Here is a 21,174-nt window from a genome sequence, read left to right on the forward strand (position 1 = left end):
TCTGGAGAACTTGACAGATACCCTTAGAACACAATGAGTATGTTAAAAAATATATATACATAAAAATATTTTGCAAAATGTATCATTCCAATAAAGTTTTACTTGTTAAGACTAATATGTCTGGGTTATATTTAAGCTTTCTCTTTCACTTTTCAGAAGACGGTCGAAGGGTCACAGCTGGATTAGAGGGATGTGCGTGTTGGTTGCTGTATTTTCACTGTCCTGTCTGTCATTGTGAATGCTTTAAGAGACGTGCAGGCGCAATTGAATAATGCAGTGTTGTTTATCCTGTCACAGTATGGTGTCAGTTACCAGCCAGCTCCTAGCGCTCCTTTTCCAAATGTATTCCCACCCTCATGCACCCCCCACCCCCCTTTTTTTTTTTTTTTTTTTTTTTTTTTTTTGCAGCTTCCATCTATCTGCATAAGTCATAAAATTGTACACACAAAGGTTTTGGCACCCTGGGGCGATTTACACGTTTTTGTCGATTTTTGAACTGGAGACCAATAAATATGACTCCTGCAGCAAACACACATCAAAAATGAATTCTCCACATGTTAATGCGCTCTCGCATTTTGATTTATTTAATGGAATAAAAAGTACTCATGGGCATGTGCAGTTTGAAAAGCTTCAGCTCAGGTTTCGTACGTGGATCGTCGTCTTGCAGAAGTCAGCCTTTTTTCAGTTGCACTTTCCTTGACTTGATTGCATGACATTTGCATCCAGAATTTGCTGATTTGTAGTGAAATTTTTCTTCCCTTTCTCTGTGCAATCTTTCCTGTGCCACTGGCTGTGACACCACCCCAGCTCACAATATTCCCAGCCCCAAGGTGTCCTTTTGATTGATGCAACGCCCCACCCAACCTCACCTCTTAATCTGAAGAAGAAGGAAAAATAAAATCTACCTCGCTTCTGTAAATATGACTAAAGCGCTCAACTTTTGTTCTTCATACAAGTCTGGCCTAGCCAGATGTTGATCAGATGCTGAGGTTTATAATGAGACCTCAGGTAACATTTCTGTTTTTAATGGCTTGCATATTGACAACAATAATCCACCATGAAACTTTTTCAAGGAGCTCAAGCTGAAGCCTTTCCCGTGACTGGAAAAAACCATATATTGAGTTTTCTCAAAGATTACAGCAATCTGCAAAGCAGAAATGGATTCAAAATGTCTAAATTAAAAGACTCAAACCATGAATGAGAGAAAACCATTGGAGTGAATCATCTGTAAAATAGAGGAATTTGTACAGGGTTCCCCAGATGTTTATATGTATTAAAGGCCTAGAAATATGAGCCCTCATAATGAAGTCACTGTATCTACTGAATACAAACCCATGAAGTAAATGTGACATTTGACCAATTATGGGACATAAAACAAAATAGGACACCTTTCAGGGGGCAATGGTCACTTTAAATCTGTATAAATTTGGCCTGAGTGATGATTTCTATCTTTATGGGAGTGGTTTCTCTTAGGATGACAAGACAAGGGTCACTGTATAGTTTGAGTATGAAAATAATGTGAGTCATTCAGACTACAGCGTTTGCGGTCACCAGCTGAACACATATAGTAGTTTCTTAGCTGACGATGCTCCCCACCACCAAATCAGGCTATCTTTCCAATAGTGCTCCATGCATCGACTGTTAAAGTCTTGCAGAACCATTAACAAGGTGCCATGTGATGGCACACGGTAGCCCAAAACCTTACCAAGATGCAAGTTTACATATACACTGTAAGTTATAATATAAGTATAAAACACTGTAGATGACTACTTTTATGGTTTTACTGTGTAAAAGTCTCAAGCCAGCTATCAGTTTACATTTTGCTTCCGAAGAGCCAGAATTTATTAGTTTTTTTTAAGTGATCTTAAGCAATAGTTCAAGGCTTTTTGGCTGCTTTTTTTTAATTTTTATATATATTTAAAATATATACTCATTTTAAGTCAAGTCCTTCTGACTATTTTCAGAGGATTTTTATTTATTTATTTTTGTAAGCTACTTAACACTGATCTATGAATCATTCAAGTTTTTAAAAAAATGTGCCTAACACTAAGGATGAATGAGTGTTATCCACACAATGGACAACTTGGCAAATAACCAATTTTAAAATTGTATCATTAGGTACTTTGTTGCTATCAGCCTGTCAAAAACCACATTTTTTCCCCATTTCCTTAGTTGATTCTATGAAAAATGCCAAAGAAAACAGTTTGACGGGCATATAATAGAACTTGATTCTTAAAAAAATCTACTGGCTGAAAACTTGGCAATACTGGACAAGTGGAGGACAAAAAAAGAAATGTCAGGCCTGAAGGACTACAGCAGATTAACAGTATCTGAACATCATGTCCTTAAGAAACAGGGAAAAATAAATCCTGCAAAGACCTGACACAAGATCTGAGAGATGCATCTGGCCCTTCAGTGAACGGTACATGGATCAACTGAAGCCTCATCGGAAATGGTCGCAGTGGAAGGGTGGCTGTCAAGAGGCCATTCTTAAAGAAGAGAAACTGGAAGAAAAGGCTACGGTATGCCACATTCCACAATATGTATGGAGGAGTTCAGGAGAGAGTGGTACAATATAGTGTCTACATCCATCTGTAAAACAAGGTGGAGGTGCTGTTATGGTTTGGGGCTGCATTTCAGTTGGGGATCTTGTCAAAACTGATGGAATTGTGAATGTAGAAAAGTACTATCAGATTTTGATACCATTGAAAGCGTCTGGCTTCATATTTAAGCATGACAGTGAGTGCAAACACACTGTCAATACAATGAAAGCATATCTGGGCAGGAAACACACAATGGGACACGATCAGTCATGGACTGACTTTCCCAGAGCCCGGACCTCAACATTACCGAAGCAGTGAGGTGAAGAACAGAACAAAAGCCAGCCAACATCCAAAAAAGAGCTTTGAATGCTCTTCAAGAAGCTTGGAGAACTATTCCTGAAGACCACTTAAAGAAATGACAGCAAAGTTGCCACAGTTCAGACTGTGAAGAATAAAGGTGGTCATACCAAATACTGACTTTCAAGCTTGTTAGAACTGTACAACCTGTTTTTTTTTTTTGCCTTATATACAGAATTTCCATGCACGTTTCAATACATTGCTACACCTATTACCCATTTTCCTAGCAAAATATTTAAAAAATGAGAGGTAACTCAAGAGTTTTGCACCGTACTGTAAATATAAGAGAATTATGGCATTAATCTTATCAGAAACAATCATCAGTATAGTGTTTGATATCTGCACAGCTTGTTTGTAACTTATGTGCTATTACCTTTTTTGTTAACTGGATAAAGTATATAATACCTCCTTATGTAATACTTATTTCATACTTACGGTTTTCACAACGATGCACCGCACGAAGCCCCCAAGTCTCAGTTTCGTCTCTGGTTTTGATTTGATTTTGCGAAGCTAGGCGAAGGAGCGGGTCACGTGTTTAGTATTATTTCCGTTACACGATGTTTACTCTAATCAAAGGTTGAACGATAATACTAGTTGTGGTTACTCCTTGTTAATATATATATATATATATATATATATATATATATATATATATATATATATATATATATATATATATATATATAAAAATACCTTTCGCACCCACTGGACCATAGTACCGAGTGCGGGCGCTCGTTCCCGTTCAGGACTACATATTCCACCTTAAAACGCCTCTCGAGTAAAACTTTTCGCTCTAACTCCTTCGCTCCACCTTAAGCGCAAACGCAAACGCAGGAGGCGTACAGCGAGGTTTCCGCTTCTCAGCAGGGCTCGGACCGCGGCTCACGAAAATCACCGTGAGTAACGTGCAAGGTTGACGCACTAAGGTACGAAAAAAAGCAGGGGAAAAAAAAAAAACAAGCGAGCAGAAAAGATGTCTGAATCCAAGTACCGCGAGTGGATTCTGGACACTATCGACTCGCTGCGGTCTCGAAAAGCTCGGCCGGACTTGGAGAGGATTTGCCGAATGGTCCGGAGACGACACGGGTCCGAGCCTGACCGAACCTGCGCAGAACTGGAAAAACTGATCCAGGAACAAACCGTGCTGAAAGTTAACTACAAGGGCTCCATTTCATACCGAAACGCCGCCAAGGTTCAGCGGAGAAGCAGGAAAAAAGATGATGTATCGTTAACAACGGCTGCGAGAAGGAGCGCCGTGGAAGAAGCTAGTCACTCTGACTTGAGCAATGGGGACAGCGCTTTCGGTCCCGCTGACCCGGACGAGGAGGATTTGGAGGTATGTGGAGGCTGATGCGAGGAGGCACGTTTCGGCGAGTTCACGTTTCATTGTCGTGTCACATCATACCAAATTAACAGGTGGGGGGGTTGAAACCGCCACTGTTTAGTGTGTAAAAACATGTTTTTGTCTGCGTGTGAACGGGGAGAACGGAGAGGGGAGTGATTTGCAAGTGCACCCGAAACTGCCGCAGACGGGGAGCGGCGGTTGGACCTCGCTCGAGCGCTACCGAGGTAGGGGGGAAAAAAACAGAAGGTGCGCGTGTGGGGAGAGTGTAGCACATTTTTTACAGCGCGACAGTTTTAAAGCTCTTTAAAACGGGTGGTGTAAAAATGCAAACGCAAGAAGGGGAAAAGTTGCACCGTCCTGTTCGTCCGCAACAATCCGAGCCTCCATTATCGGCAGCAGAAAGCGCTTTTCAAGCCCCAAACTCGGCGTTGGGCGAAGGGGAGGGGCGGGTGTGTGTGTGTGTGTGTGTGTAGGGGGGGGGCTGTTAAGGTTCCGCAATGGGTGTATAGGTAGTCCGGAAGTTGAGCAAATATACTTTCATAATAATGGCACAAAATATGCGCCCACCGGTGAGAATTTTATTTCGAAAAGGAGAGCCGGATGTCTGTCTTTTCATTCTCGGTCAATGTGGGGGTGGGTGAAGGTGTGTGGGGGGAAAAGTCTCAAACACTGCGAATGTAGAAACCTGACGGGTGACTGTGGGTCATTGTTGCGTTTTAGGTTGTTTTATACCAGGAAACCAAACTGGGACTCCGATTGTAAACAGTGTCGGTACAACCGTGTCCTCATTCATATTTTTGTCCGCCCATGACGAGATTTCCACCGTTAGCCTACGTCTAGACTTCAAAATATGCCCATCGCACTGTCGCGAGTGCTAAAACAGACAAAAAATCGACTTCAAGCGGTGACAAAGTAGTCATATTTTGAGTGTAATCACTTCATTTACGCAAACGGCATCTATCCTTCGAGAGATGGGCGATTGCCGACGCAGTGCTTGAAGTCGAACCCCTAGATCCATTATCGGACACACTGCTAAGCCCGGTCACGTCCAACGCCGTGGTGTTGGCTGTTTTTATTGCCCCTCACGTCCCGTGCAGCAGTGACATCTCGTCTCTGTGTCTGCCATCTGTACACTGACAGCATTTTAGGAGGAAAAACAGCACCAAAAAGCTCTGAAATATGTAAGAGCCGGCAACGCTGTAAGACCTGAAGTAACATAAAGCGACCGCAAACTGTTCGTCCGGCGCTAGATGGCGGATGCGCCCGTCCGATTTGGGTTAAGCCGAGATCAAATTGTTCTGTGAAAGGCGTATGTGTTGCTACAGACCGACTACGCCTGATTGCTTTGAACAGACCCCTTTCGGGGGGTTGTTATCCAGGTTTTGCCAGGATACGAGGGGTCAAATGTACAGTGACGTGTCCGATAACGGACTCATTCGTGTTACTCTCAGTTCAGTCGCTTTTGCTGTAAAATCGCTGACCCGATCCAAAGTCAAAGTAGACTGGCAGTCGTTACGACTGGTGCTCTTTCTAATCGGAGGGCTGCGTTGATCTGCCCGTCGAGTTAAAGCTCGGTTTGATCTCCGACCGGTCCGCTGTTCAGCGAGCGGCTCGGCCCTGGGAAGCGCTCTGGGTTTTTTTTTTTCTTTTTTTTTTTTAAGAGCACAGACATAATGACGAGGTCTTTACCGCGTCTCCCAACTCCATGCGCACTTTGGAGGAAATTTGAGGGAAAAAAAACGCCTCCCATCGGCCCCTTTTGTGCTCTCGCGTGTTAAAATTATCAATCAAGTAGGCCTCTAAAAAACACAGGGACGCACCGAGCACATCAGCGGCGTTGTTTGTGAGCCGAGATGTAAATCATGTTGGGCTGAGATCCCCCGGGGCACGATGTTTTTGTGGCCGTGCCTCGGTGAAAGTTATGAGAAATGCGGTGCGACGGGTGAATGCCGTACAAGCGGCTCTTTCCTCAGGAGCGGGGCGGGCTTTGGTGCGCTCTTGTGCTCGACTGCTGGGTCTTGGACACGCAGTCGCACACACAGCGTAATTTTTCACTCGGGGCGCCGTCGACAGACCGCTCCAACGAAAGGAATGAGTGCGTTTGTGAGAACTCTTCATGGCTAGACAAAAAGACAAGATTGGGTTTTAAATGTTATTAATGTCATGGGGATATGTTTGTGATGGCACGGCTCGCGCTCTGCGGAGGGGAAAGCTGTACCGGGGAAGGGGACGGAGGCGTTCAAAGACAATAATTTACCACAACGGCGGTCAAATTGCGACATCAGTATGAGCTTGCTTTAATGTGACACCCTCGTTCTACAGTCAGTGCTGCTCAGTCTTGACAACAATCCCTTGTAACCTTGCGGGGCTCACCAGCTTTTTAAGTTGCTCCTAATAACAACTTGATGTCTGATCAAGCTTTTTTGCCCAAATAAAGACTATGACATATTTAGAAAGCTTCTATAAAATGTGAAATCATATGTTCCTGCTCTTCCTCTGTATTGCAGGCTGACACCTCAATAGCTATGGACACAGATAGCAATGCAGATGAAGAGGGGGGTGATGAGAGCCGGGATGGGCAGGAAAGACCCTCTCCCAGCCACACACATGAAGATGCCACAGTGCACTGTGCCCCTGTGCGAGCTGTCTCTGCCCCCTGCTCTCCCTCTGGCGCTCGGCCCAGCCCTGGCTCTGGTCTGGACTGCGCCTCTTTCCAGAAGGCTGGTGAGAGGCCCAACTCCTTGCCCCCCTCCAGCCCCAGGGCCCTTGCACACAATGACTGGGCTTATGATTCTGCTGTCTGCCCAGCAGAGCGCCAGCACCCAGGAATGCAGCGAGACAAAGGTATTCACGCTGCTACACACAGGGTAACGTGCGCAGTTGGCATCATAGAGAACTCTAATGTTTTATGTGCAGGCTTATGCTTAGCTTTGCTGGATATGAAAGAAGGGGTGGGAGCTTTTAAACACCTGTGTGATTAATTCTTGGGTGTTGACAGTAGCAACTTTAATGTAAGCCAGACGCAGAGATGCAGGAGAAAATAATGTATTCTCACAGCTCAGTGATGGTCCAGTTTCAAGTGCGTTCATCCATTTAGCTGTTTTAAATGTATCCTATTAGACTAATTAGAATTTGGCTGGAATAAAGTCAGGTGTGGATGATAATCGTGTATAATTGGTGTTAATTGGTTCACTCTGTGTTAGCAGTGGCTGTGAAGCCAGCAGCCCAGTCTGTAGCTGCCATCCCCTGTGCTGTAAACAACATAAAGAAAGACGACGGAGGCAAGGTGGAGGACAGAAGCCTCTCGTCTGACCAGTTGGTGCCAGAATCGGCATCACGGCTGGTAGGGGCCTGTTTTCCTTTTCTGACAAACAGCATCTGTGTGCGTCTCCTTTGCTTCTTTGATCTCTCTGCTTCCTACCTGACATTTTCATGTCGAATTTACTTTGTTCTCCTTTGTTTGGCCAACAGGATGAGACCAGGAATGCATCTGATGGAAGATCACAAACACTGCCTTTGCCATCTGACAACTGTGAGTTAGTATTTTTTTTTTTTTTTTTTTAATATCTTCCATGCAGCTTCCATCTGTTCTGCAGAGGTTGATCACTGAACTATTCTCTTACTTTGGAACAGTTTGCAATAAAACACACATCATAAGGAAGTTAGCTGTCAGCAGCTTAAGTTTAAAGGCTCCATTCTGGTTGTTGTTTGGCCTTTTCTACCATTGCCTGCCTTGAGGCTTGCTTAAGATTTTTTGAATGCTTCACAAGCTTGTGCTGCTACCTTCCATCCAGGTGGCGCCCACTCTGGCTAAAAGTCGTTGCTTAGTCCTGTACTTGTGCAACACTAAGACAGCAGTTGCTTGTAGTAAGGCACACTTTGCACAGATACATAACATTCAGTCAAGAAAAACAAAATCACTGCATTACCACCACATAATTATAATGATGTTTGGTAATCATGCTTATAGACTGCTCTCAAAGATTCAGAAAGATGTTGTGCATTAATATTTTTGTTTCTGTTTGAATTTCCTTTTATTCCATCTTTCGTGCTGGAGGAAAACAAAGAAATCTTGTCATCTTAATTGCCAATAGGCCAGTAGCAGTCATTGGGTGATCCTGATTTGTTGGTGCGGCCCTATTAAATCTGTGTTTGCAGATAAAAAAAAAGAAAATGGTAAACGTTCAGATTTTGATAGGATCTGATTAAGAGTCTTTGGGGTTAAAATTTCTGTCCAGCAGACACCGAGGCTTCCGTTCTTGCTAGATGTTAGTTCAGGTCTTTAGTGTATACACCTGAGTGCAGCTGTGTTTGTAATGAGAAACTTCAAGCTTAAAACTTGAAATGCACCATGTTTGTTCTTAATGCTGAGTCCCCAAGAAGCTGCTGTGAAGGCCAGCTGTTTGCTAATGTCAACGTGCCCACCTGCGCCACAATAATCTGACACTTAGACACACACTACATATGTGTGGGTTATTTAAATCTGAATTTAACTAATCCTGACCTGAGCTCAGTCAGGCTCAAATGTGGAGCCCCTGCTGCCCTGATCTTTATTACAGGATCATTGTCTCATTGCAGATCTGTACTTTCTTTTCTTCTTTTATTTTTTTTAAAAATAATTTCATGGTTCTAGGCATGTGCAGTGACCTTAATTCATGTCTGAATATCAGTGCTAAACATATATATTTTTTTCTCTTCTAAGTGAGACATTGCCACTACATACTGTACATGTGCATAGCTGGGATGCAGTTCGTCTAGGAGGAGTGGTATCCATCTAAAATGTGGCTGCGTCCCTGTCATGCATCACGTGTATGACAGCAGGCCTGCCAGCATCCCATGAAAGCGGTCTGATATAATAAGGAGCTGCATCAACGCTCATTCACCAAGGCCTCACTTAACTGAGCCGTGAAGCAGCTCTAATAGAAAAAACATACCGTAGCTGCAGACTCCCCAGTACGACCACTAGAAGCATGGAAAAAGCATCTTTTTCTGCTGCTGCTGGTTCAGCGTCGCACTGCTGGATCTCAGTGGAATGAGTTTGCACATTTAAAAATTCAGAGCTGTTTTTTTTTTTTTTAAAAAGCAAAGAAGTTTGAAGAAGAGCTGTGCTTGTCATGTTAAGACTGTTATATATTAAGTCATAGTTAATATAAGTTTGTTAGTCATATGAACTGAGCTTCAGATCAGCTTTTATGAATGAGTTGGCAAAGGAGTGATGCACTCTGCAGCCATTCAGTGCTTGTTCATTCTGATTTGAGGAGAATTCTTTGCAGATTTATAATAATGTGGCTTCTGTTTGTCCACAGGCACATTTAAGAAGATGGACACATCATCCTTGACAGCAGCTGACGACAATCTTGTGAATGGCGGTAAAGTGGATGAAGTGTGAGTATACTCTTGTCTCCATTAGAAATTCCTGTTTGTGCTTCTTTTGAATAGCACATTTATACATTTGTGTGGAGCGCAGAGTTTGACCCAGAACTGATATCAGTTTCATGCTGTTTCATATTTAAATAGACAGTGTATATATCTCTGCAAGAATCTCCTAACATCACATAAAATCAAAAAGCTTAACAATAATAGTAATAATACTATAATAAAACTGCTCGCATTTCATTTGAAGAGTTAAAAAAAAAATACAGCAATTGGCAGGATCTGAGCATTTAACCATAATTACCTGTCAGCCATTTAATCTGCCAGCCTCCGCTCAGCATGCTGATAGCCCTTCACAGTGTTTGGTCCACAGTGTTTGGCAGATTGTCCAGATTATCTGTTCACCTCTGCTGAGGGACAACACTTTGAATAATTATAGTGAAGGTGTACTGTGGCTCATGTAAAAGCTAGGCACTATCTCCATATAGAGGCCATATTGGGGTAGGTTGTTTTGTTTTTTGTTTTTTTTTTTACTCTTCTAAATGTTTTTGTTTGTTTGTTTGTTTTAATCATATAATCCTCCAGGTCCATGAAGAAGGAGATGAGCCAGAACCTGTTGCAGTGGACTGTGGCAGATGTGGCCAGTTATTTCTCAGCTGCAGGATTTCCAGAGCAGGCGGTTGCATTTCGAACGCAGGTTAGTGCAGCACTACAGAGAGCACTGCTCATACATCAAAGTCTACCTTCACACATTCCATCACTTCATGCTTTTTTTTTTTTTTTTTTTAGGGCAGTGTCTGTGTGAGTCTGTTGCATTAGAGAATGGTTTTTCCTGGTCGCTAGTGGAATGTGTTGTCAGGTTAAATATTCAGAGCATACCTTTAGAAACCAAAGAGCGACGTTAATTTGTTTCATTTTTCTCCTCTGCAGGAAATTGATGGGAAGTCTCTCCTTCTGATGCAGCGCAGCGACGTATTGACCGGGCTGTCTATCCGACTCGGCCCTGCCCTCAAAATCTACGAGCGCCACGTAAAAGTGCTTCAGAGGACCCATTTCCTGGAATGCGAAGACCTCTGAAGTGGCGACGGACATGGCAGGCTGTACTGCATTAACTCAAACTTGCATGCAGTGCCATCTCTCTACCGCCCACTTTCATATACAGTATGTGTAGAGGGCGTGCGGAGGGTGGAAAGGGTTTTGGTGGAATTGACTTTCACTGTGAGAACGACCAGAAACTGAAAGATTGTCGTCCTACCTCTCATTACGGTCTTTAGTTTTCAGATGGTTTTCATTTCACTCATGCAGCCCCGTTGTTGGAGGTAATAGACTGCTGCATTCACAGTCTTTTAAAGCGGCGCAACAGTGACCTTTCTGCAATAGTGAAACATTGGGTAAGTGAAGAGGATTGAGCCTTCGTACCAAGTGGACCACCTCCGCAGACGTGGTTTTGGCCACAGTGCTGTCACAGCTTTGGATGTCCTCTCTCTCTCTGTTACCACACCTTCTGTTTACCCAGAAACTGTTAATCACAGAAAACAAAGCACATCTATTGTGCAGTTTCCTTTTTTGTTCCATGTGCTGAGTGCTGGAGAAGTCAGACTATCCAAGTATCTGCATTGTTAGGGCTGCCCTGAATACTTTTTTTTTTTTTTTTTTTAAAGCTTTGGTGATTCGATGGTAATCAACAGTGAATAGTTGCTGATTTTTATAACTACAGCATCATCTGACAGGTGCCATACAGACAAAGGATCAGCAGGGGAGCAATGGGAGCTAGAGCTCCATAGCAAAATGGTACTGTTCATAGTTTTTTCTTTTTCTTTTTTTCTTTTTTTCTTTTTTTTTTTTTTTTAAATGAAACTCTTGCTAAATAGGTATTAAAAGTCACTAATTAGCAGCAGTGAGGTGAACTAAAGGGTGCCAGTCAGTGCTGAGAGTGAGAGAGCTCAAGCTCAGATCTTTTTTTTGTTTTGTTTTGTTTTGTTTTCCACATAAAAAAAAAAAGTTAATATGTGAGTATTTGGGTGCAGCCCTAATCTGCAGAGTCTGATTCCTTACTCCTCACGCCACCAATAGCTGCTGTTTTGGATAATGTCTTTGGTATCTTTTATAACACTGAGGCCCTTTTCAGACATGGGATGTGTGACATTTCATTTAACGTGATGGCGTTTTTGTCATTCAAACATACGTCGCTGTTCTGCTAATATTCCTCATGATTTCATTCTGACAAGCGCCCAGCTGTGACAGAGGGCTGTGGTACATGCAGCAGTGCGTCACAGAGGAGTGTTTTATTGCGAATCACAAATGGGGTTATGGAGATAAAATGTCATTGTGTGCTCTTTAGGACATCCTCCAGTGCATGTCTGAAAGAGGCTTGAGATATAACCGACATGATATGCTACTACCTGATGCCCCCCCCCCCCAACCCTTAATTAAAAGTTATTGTGGTCCAACAAAACAGTTGCACTTTGGATAGCAGTTGCAAATAGATGTGACCAGGATATGTGCAACCTAATGGAATTTGCTTTTATACCTAAATACATTTGCAAGAAATGTTATTGTAATACTGAATATATTGCAAGACATTCAGTGGAGCTGCTCAGCATCTGTTTACAAACAGATATGAAATGCAATATTTTATCTTATCTTATTCCTTTATAATTTGTCTCGTCTCTCTTTGTGTTTTGATCTAAGCCAGCCACTTGAATTGTAACATTCCATATAATGTAGTCTGCATCTCAAGTGTATTCCCCTCCACGTTTTATCTGTAACACAACAGACACTTTTCCAGAGTTGCAAATAAAACTGGTGTCTCCGTTCAGCTGTTTTGTGAGAGTTTATTACCCATAACTCAACAGTGCACCGAAAAAGCAAGTTACAGTGATCAGTGACTGAAAATAATGTAAACAAACCTTCCACTCCATAAAAATTCCCACTCAACCATTTTTTTTTTTGTCCCTTACAAAAACTGCAAATTGTTTTCAGTACCAAATGTCCTAATTTAAGCTTCAAATTCAGTCGATTGAGCAGTATGAAAGGCACATTCAGGGGAAACAGAATTCATAACAGTGAATACATTTGATAATAGAGCTGGCTTAGTGTAAAGGTCAGTCCAGGATCAGTCACTTCAGTGGAATAATGCACAAGCTGCATGACACCACCGAGTTTTCAGCTCCAGGCTGCACAGTAGTTGAGAATACTCTTGGTAAAATTTCACTGATTGGGCTGCCAAAAAAACTATTAAGTGTGTTTTTTTTTTTTTAATAAACCAAACAGTCACTTTTGAGTATTCTGCAACTCATAAATAATAATAAATAAAAAGGACAGGTTTATATTCTCTTTGAGATCACACACAACATTAAAATAAGACTTTATTGCATTTGACTAGCTCCCTTTTCCCGTGACAGTCCTGCAATCACCAATCCAGCACTGTAAATGTCACTCTTTGTTAACCTCGGCACACACTCCCTGACATCCAGTTGGATGGACAGACTCTTAAAAAGGGCCTCTACCAGTGAGGAGCTGGATGGGTTTAGCAGCTGTTGTTGTCTGTGCCAGGCTCTATAGGATGAAGGGCAGTATGGAGGAGCGCAAGGTGGGATAATCCCTAAACTCCTTTAAGTAGCTGCGGTGTTTGCCTTTAGCCCAAACTGTCATCTGGATGAAGGCCACGAGAGTGAAGAAAGCCACAGGCACACACTGGGTCATCACTGTGAAGCCGATCCAGGAACCAACCTGTGAACATGAAGTTTACACACACACAGTGCACTGAGACTGATGGTACATTTACAGGGCATAACCAGCAGATGGCAATCCATCTGTCTTTGCAAGGATAAAATACAGCACTGTATGAGCAGCTGCATTCTGTGTTTTAGAGTAACATTAGAAAATACTTGCAGCAAAACAAATAACACCGAAATGAGCGAGGACCAACAAAATTCTCCTTACAGGTAAATACCAGATGTTAAAGATTCATGTATATAAAGAAAAGGGTTGAACTTTACCAAGTGGAGTTTGATTTGAGCTTACCTCATATGTGTAGTTCGGACAAGAGACCAGCCAAAAAATCCAGGTGAAGGGATTTTTCGTTGGGTAAGGAATCTTCTTGGTTTTTGAGCCTGAAATGACGCGTAAACTCAAACTGCACTGTGCATTTTAAAAGAAATTAGTAAGAGAAAATCATACACATTGCTGGAAAACACTCACCTGGTATTTTGAGGTTACGAAGTGCAACATGGATGGAAAAATTCCCTATCTGACAGAACTGTGGGAATAAAAAAAATTCAAAGGTGAGCGTACAATAGGATGATGGGTTTATTATCTGGAAGGTGACTCCCAGAGATATGATGCTTACCAGGAAAATGTAAAGACCTGTATTCACCTGCTGTTGCCCATAATCTGTTGGCGCGTCACAGAAAAATGGATTAAGATAGAAGTCAGCGTTGACTGATGAGCTAAAGTGAGAATTATAGTGGTCAGCACTTACAGGGTGTGGTGTACAGAGGGTGGTTAATGTAGTATGCCATCCAAGCTGCAGTGGACCAGTAATAGCCACAGTTCTGGCATAGAAAGCAGGACTAAAATAAGTCAAAGTGTCTAGATGGGGCTGCACATAGATGTCTGAGAATAGAAACTGCAAACAAAATAATAACTATGATACACAAAGCTTTAAATGTGCAGCACAGTCACCTTAAATATGTTCCTGAGAGGCATGGTCCCATGGGAGATACGATGGACGAACAGCGTCTCCAGAATCCTCTTGATGTAGTGGAAGGAGTGACACATGCAGGCCAAACTGCAACAAGACACACAAACACAAAGACACACTTACATATTTAGCTGTGATTAATACATTGCTCCGCTGCAGTCCATTACACTTGGCGCTGACTCAGTGTCAACATAGCAATATGCTTCCTAACTGTTTGTCATGCTGACGGCGGGGGAGGGCTGGGGGTGTCTGCGTGAAGCCTGGGATTGTGTGAAACACGGCACTAACATCGCAACAGATCCCTGAAAACATGAGAAAGCCGACACTCACTGTACGACCCAGTGCTTGCTGCTGGTGAAGTCATACTTTGGAGAGTAGATGAAGGGAAGGCGGAAGTAGAACATTAAGTAGATGATCAGTGGACCAGCACACTCTGCCAGGAACACCTGAAGTGAGTGAGGAGACACAAATGCTTTAACTCAGAGGTCCTCAAAGTTTTGGTGACCAAGGGCCAATTTAGGGAGTCACGTGACGAGCTGCACAAATAAATAAATAAATGCAGGTATTGAGGTTAAGGTTTGCTAGTTTTTTCAGTGCTAGGTAATATTTTGTCTTGGTATTTGTTCATTTCATTCAGTTAATTTTTTTTGTACTTGTTTGTGGTTTTTATCCATTAGTCAGGTGGCAGTTACATTCCTTGGCAGCAGCTGTAGGTTCAGAGGGTTTAGTCAGATATGATAGCTGAAACTGAAGAGTTGGAATGGAGTTGGAAATGCTCCCTTGGGCTCTACATTCAGTGGCCACTTTGTTAGGTACAACTGCAACTTAGTGCATTTAGTCATGATGACATGGTCAAGATGACCTGCTGGAGGTCAATCAGAGCATCAGAATATGGGACGAAAGGTGATTTAAGTGACGTTGAATGTGGCATGCCTGTCGGTGCCAGACAGTCTGGTCTGAGTATTTCAGAAACTGCTGATCTACTGGGATTTTCCCACACAAACGTCTCTAGGGTTTAAAGAGAAAATTTTCAGTGAGGGGCAGTTCCCTGGGTGAAAAATGCCATCAAAAAATAAACCAAAAATCAGCAAAGAATGAATTAAGTATAAAAATTCACGACAAAACATCCTCAACTGCACTAAAGAGTAAGTCAATTGTTTGGGAGGTGGGCCCATGGGATTTTCTGTTTTTTAAGTGGGCCGCAGCACTCTTGACTTTGGGATCCACTGCTCTACCCTATGAGTCAGCCAAGGATCCACACAAAGTTTTACTTCAGTTGAAAGCCTGACTCTTAGCCTTCCTAACTGGAAAAGTCAAAAAGAGACAAAAAAAAGAGTTAGAGCTCTGTTGAGCTATGTATTCCTTTAAACTTAATTAGTAATGACTTCATGAGTTTCTTCAGAAATAAAATTTTAGCCATTAGAGAAAAATTATTCACAGCTGTCCCATAGATATGCCATTAATAACTGCTGGTGTTTACCTAGACTCTTTCTCTCCTAACAATCTTTCTGACTTAACTTCAATAATTATTTCCTCTAAACCATCAATATGCTTTTTAGCCCTCATTCCTACAAGACTGCTCAAAGAAGTTGGACCATTAATTAATGCTTCAATTTTAAATATGATTAATCTATCTTTATTAACAGACTATATACCATAGGCCTTTATGATGGCAGGAATTAAATCATTAACTGTCAGCTGTCTTAGCTAATTATAGCACAAAATCCAACCTATACTGATACAGTTGACATAATATTTTATTACAGAGATTAGAGCCATAGGTATTAAAGGTACTGGGCTGCAGGGGTTTGAGTCATATTTATCTAATAGACTCCAATTTGTTCATGTCTTTTTCACACCCTACGGTTAGTTATGGAGTTCCACAGGGTTCTGTGCTAGGACCAATTCAATTTACATTATACATGCTTCCCTTAGGCAGTATTATTAGAAGGGATAGCATATATTTTCATTGATATGTAGATGATACCCAGCTTTATCTATTATGAGACACAAATTTGTTAAACTGCAGGAATGCCTTAAATATATAAAGACCTCTAATGACCTTTAATTTCCTGCTTCTACATTTAGATAAAACTGAGGTTATTGTACTCAGTCCTAAAAATCTTGGAAACAGGGTGTCTAACCAGATATTTACTTTAGATGGCATTATCTTGGCATCCAGTAACACAGGGAGGAATCTTGGAGTCGTTTTTGACCAGGATATATCCTTCAGTGTACATATTAAACTTCTTGCATTTGCGCAAAATCTGTAAAATTAGAAACATCTTGTCTCAGAGTGATACTGAAAAACTAATTATTACATTATTATAGTATTACTTCTAGGTTGGACTATTGTAGTTTATTGTTATTAGTTCACCCTAAAAGCTCCCTTAAAAACCTTCAGTTGATCCAAAATGCTGCAATGAGAATACTAACTGGGGCTAGAAGTAGAGATCATATTTCTTCTATATTAACATCTCTTCTTCTGTTAAATTTAAAGTTGAATTTAAAATCCTTCTCTTCAAAATCGGCCTCGTCATATTGTAAAGACCTAGTAGTATCTCATTTCCCTTACAGAACACTTTACTCTCAGACTGCTGGCTTACTTGTGATTCCTTGATTTTCAAAAGTGGAATGAGAGGCAAAACCATTCAACTTTCAGGCCTCTCTATGATGGAACCAGCTCCCAGTTTGGATTCGGGAGACAGACACCCTCTCAATTTCTAAGATTAGGTTTAAAACTTTCCTTTTTGATAAAATAAAGCTTAGGGCTGGATCTGGTGACCCTGAACCCTCCCTGAGTTATGCTGCAATAGGACTAGGTTGTTGGGGGCTTCCCATGATGCACTGAATGTTTCCTCTTCGCTCACCTCTTTTCACTCTCTTATGTGTTTATACCCCACTCTGCATTTAATCATTAGTTATTATTAATCTCTGACTCTCTTCCACAGCATGTATTTTGTCCTCTCATCCATCCCCTCACCCCAACCAGTCGTGGCAGATGGTTGTCCCACCCTGAGCCTGGTTCTGCTGGAGGTTTCTTCCTGTTAAAAAGGGGGGTTCTTCCTTACCACTGTCGCCAGTTGCTTGCTCATAGGGGTCGTGTGATTGTTTATGAATTAAATGTACAGTTGTGTATTCATTTTTAATGCAAATCAGTGGTTGCATAAGTTATTACTCATGCCACACTTTGAGAACTCTAGCTTTAAATGTTTTTTTTTTGTACCCCAGTACATAACAGCACACAAATCTACCATTAATTGCAGCAGCATTCAAAATACAGACATTAAAATACACTGATTAAGGATTGTCACATATGTTATCATTATTAGAACAATGCTTTGTCAATCTAAACCCTCTGCCACAGGGAGAACATGCAACCGACACCTGACATCCTCACCCGCTCATTAACAGCTGACACCAGTGTCACTCTGGTTTCTATAGTTTCACTTGTTAGCTCAAAAAAAGTCCATCTACTTCTCCTCAGCGTTAACAACAAATGAGTTACAGTAATCATCCTCCTCGTATTTAGTATGTGCCCACAGAACAGATGAGATACTAGGACACCTTGTAATACCCACTTTATGATCAAGTGACACAGCTGACAGTGAAATAGATCCCTGAATCAGCACCTCAGGCACAGCCCTGGCTCAGCATGCCTGACCAGTAGCTACTTCTGATCTCTGGTTCTCCACCCACCCTGGCATCGGACTAAAGGCATTTTTCTGGGATTGTCTCAGGGTTGGTAAGGACAGGGAATGTAGAGACTGGGTGGGCATGGGTGAGTAAAGAGCTGCAATGAAACGCAAGTGAGTGGTCAGGAGGGATAAACACCTCTAGGGGAAATGAGGCCATGAGATTAAATGTCCTAGGACAGAGGACATTCAGTGCAGGAGGTGGGTGAAAACGAACCTCCGCAAATCACCTCTACCTGTCACTGTGGGCTGATATTTATATTCAAGAGTTATTGAGGGGTGAAAGGGTGTCTCTGTATATTTAAAGTGCAAGAGTATTAAAAGACCATGCCAAGGGGTTTGCATGTTTTAGCATAATAAGTGCAGAGCAGTTTTTGTAAAGCAGATCTCTTGTGTCACCAAGATGGGCAGCAGATTTAAAACATTGCAGTGGTAGCCAAATCATATCCAAACACTAATCATGCATCACCTTTAGAGTGTATTCAAATCTCAGCAAGGGGATTTTTATTTCCACAGGAGGAGGAGCAAACATTTCATACTGTACACAGTAATATAAAGCAGGCATGACTTCACATGCAACACTGGATCCAAATGTTGTGCGCATGTGTACAGGTGGACTTACGGTTCCCCATGTGAGCTGGGGCCCCAGGTCACTGAAGTAAAAGCTGGCTGTGGTTCCCACAGGAAGTGTCTGAAGAATGTCCTCATCCCTGAGACACTTTGCCTCTGAGACAAAAACAGTCCACAACCATCAGACATCAAGACCAGATCTGTAATCTAGATAAATGTAAATATATATATACACATACACACATGCTGGCAGACATACTTGGATCTAAGCGCAGGGACTGTCGGGCTGGATACCACTTTGGATCTGTCAAAATGAGGAGGAACTATTAGTATTCTGAAGAGATTCTTTGTAGAGCAAGTCTCTTTCTGCAGTAGCTGCTTTAGTCTTTGTACCGAACATCGCTACCACATTTAATTTACGTGTTGAGCTATTTTACCAAAACCTCAAAATATCAGCCTGCTTATGGTGATAAAGGAGACTTCTGGGATTCACCAGAGACAGCAGGATTCACCTGTCGGATGATTAACTTACAGGATTTGTGAAACAGTGCTTTAATATCCAAAACGGTGGCAGTTGGCTCCACCTAAAATCAAAATATAAACATAAAACATGTTAATGCTTCTGTTATTATCAGCAGCATTGGTTTGCAGGCTGTCATACTGACATTTACAAGCACTTAAAAAATACAACAGAAATCATTACTGTCTTAAGTGATTTTTTTTTACTTCCTGTGAAATTTGTCAGACTTTATTTTTTTTTATTTTCCATTTTCAACTTTTTTATGAACTCTCCTTCTGTGGACATAACTAGTATCATTTATGCAAGCTGCTAATCATGCCTATCTGCAATGCAGGCATGTGCTGTAGCCGAAACAGAAAATTCCTTTCAGATGAGGAGGGAATTCTCACCTCCTAACTGCAACCCTAGCTCAATAAAAGCATAACTGATTATGGCTGCACTTGACCGGGTAAACTGTGAAGCAGATGATTATCTTTAAAGAGTATCCATGTGCTCGATGTGATGGTTCTGCACTGAACGTGTTTCATGGCTTCTCTGCAGAGTAATAACAGCTTTTGCTGCTTTCAGAACAGACACAAGATGTATAAAACATGAAACTTTCAAAGGAGTGCAAGGCGAGGTAATAAAGTAGCATAAAATCTATGGCATGTAAAAAATTCAAAGGAATGTTTTTGGGCCTTTCTTTTGCATAGTTTTTAAATTATGTAGCTACAGTCAGAATCATCCACTGGCAATTAACGATCTTTTTAAAAATCATTATGGTCAATATAAAAGGTGAGTGTAATAAAAACCCCTCTGCCATCCTCTCACTCACCTTGTCCAGCAGCAGTAGTTTCTCCTTAGTCTTTAAATCCACAATCTCCACCTCAAAGTAAACAATCCTTTTGGCCTTTTTGGGGGGTTTTGCTTTTGGCCTCGGTGCAGCTTTCTTCTCAGGCTCTGCTCCATCTGCCTTCTTTGCCTCTAATGCAAGTACATCCATGACACTGGTTGATCCCAAACCTCAACAGCGTAGTGAAATAATCTGTGATATGTCCAGTGACGCTGGTTGTGCTCCACTGGTATGTGTAACAGCTCTTCCCCAAAGAAGCTGTCAGTCTGATTCAAGAGCTCCTTTGTGCCTTTCACCGAATATCCTTCCAGTTTCAGAGGAACAGTGACCATAAATACCTGAGACAATGGTGCTGAGCAAGAAGGAAAGACAGTTAGGAGAAGTCAAAGGAGAGCTGGTCTTAATACCATGAAGCAGACCTGCTCTTCACCTGAACAGAATCCTGTTCAAGATCCACAACCCCCCCCCCCCCCCCCCCCCCCACCCCCCTTCATACAACAAAATGCACTGAAGACGAAACTGGAGAAGCCCAAGACATAATCCATAGCGCGCCATTTGCAAGGCTAAATATAAGTCGCCTGATTTGCTCTGCTCCAGCTTGCTAACCTTGGGAAGCCACATACAGTACAGCCCTAGTCAGTGACAGATGCCAACATTTTCTCATTAGACCTATAAGACACGTCTGCTCCTGGCTCTACTGTTCGCTTGGTCACACAGTGAGGGGTCCCATTGAAAACCTGATCAATCAGTTGAAAGATCTCCACATGCCCACACAACCCTCTATCCCCCAAACCACCTGTGAGGCTTGTTTTCTCTTTCTGAAAACCACAACAAAGACAAACCTGTTTATTTCAGGGCCTGTGTGAGCTCACAGTTTGTGTGCCAAACAGATTCTGAAACACTTTGTTTTGAGAGGCAGGTGATAAAAATGCTGATAGGGAGAAGATCAGAGTTGCCTTTCATTGCACGGGGTCAGCTCATCATTGCAAATAGCCAACTGTGTATCTATAGTCTATGGTCTATTTATAACAAGTAAGGGTGGCACAGGGTGTAAGCAGGCAGCAGCACTATGCACGCATTCCAAGATCACTTCTGAGTCTTAGATTACACACATTCCAGCTTAAACCCTGATCCTTTTTTATACTAATAAACTCAGATACGTGTTGAACTGGACTTGCGTCTTTTTCAGGGTGGTTACACTGAGATCTGATCTTCTGATGTTTGATGATCCCTC

The 21,174-nt window shown here is 42.0% G+C and overlaps 2 protein-coding genes across 3 annotated transcripts; one reads left to right on the forward strand and one right to left on the reverse strand.

Annotated features, from left to right (window-relative positions):
- The first annotated feature begins 3,712 nt into the window (after positions 1 to 3,712).
- samd1a (sterile alpha motif domain containing 1a) lies at positions 3,713 to 12,418 on the forward strand. 2 transcript variants are annotated; one of them, XM_030735221.1, is made up of 7 exons: positions 3,713 to 4,236; positions 6,753 to 7,089; positions 7,449 to 7,588; positions 7,717 to 7,777; positions 9,552 to 9,630; positions 10,204 to 10,315; positions 10,549 to 12,418. In XM_030735221.1, the coding sequence occupies exons 1-7, from the start codon at positions 3,874 to 3,876 to the stop codon at positions 10,693 to 10,695; spliced, it is 1,239 nt and encodes a 412-aa protein (XP_030591081.1). In that variant the 5' UTR covers positions 3,713 to 3,873; the 3' UTR covers positions 10,696 to 12,418. The 2 variants fall into 2 exon arrangements, with proteins under 2 accessions (XP_030591081.1, XP_030591082.1); XM_030735222.1 differs by having other exon boundaries at positions 7,452 to 7,588.
- A 219-nt stretch (positions 12,419 to 12,637) lies between these two features.
- On the reverse strand, positions 12,638 to 20,340 carry tecra (trans-2,3-enoyl-CoA reductase a). Its single transcript, XM_030735236.1, has 11 exons — positions 19,923 to 20,340; positions 19,121 to 19,172; positions 18,848 to 18,892; positions 18,641 to 18,744; positions 14,654 to 14,769; positions 14,305 to 14,410; positions 14,102 to 14,174; positions 13,970 to 14,013; positions 13,822 to 13,879; positions 13,645 to 13,733; positions 12,638 to 13,350 (listed from the first exon to the last, which is right to left on the reverse strand). The coding sequence occupies exons 1-11, from the start codon at positions 20,088 to 20,090 to the stop codon at positions 13,177 to 13,179; spliced, it is 1,029 nt and encodes a 342-aa protein (XP_030591096.1). The 5' UTR covers positions 20,091 to 20,340; the 3' UTR covers positions 12,638 to 13,176.
- Positions 20,341 to 21,174: the final 834 nt, after the last annotated feature.

This window comes from Archocentrus centrarchus, chromosome 8 (assembly GCF_007364275.1).
Source record: "Archocentrus centrarchus isolate MPI-CPG fArcCen1 chromosome 8, fArcCen1, whole genome shotgun sequence".
NCBI classification, from domain to species: Eukaryota; Metazoa; Chordata; class Actinopteri; order Cichliformes; family Cichlidae; genus Archocentrus; species Archocentrus centrarchus.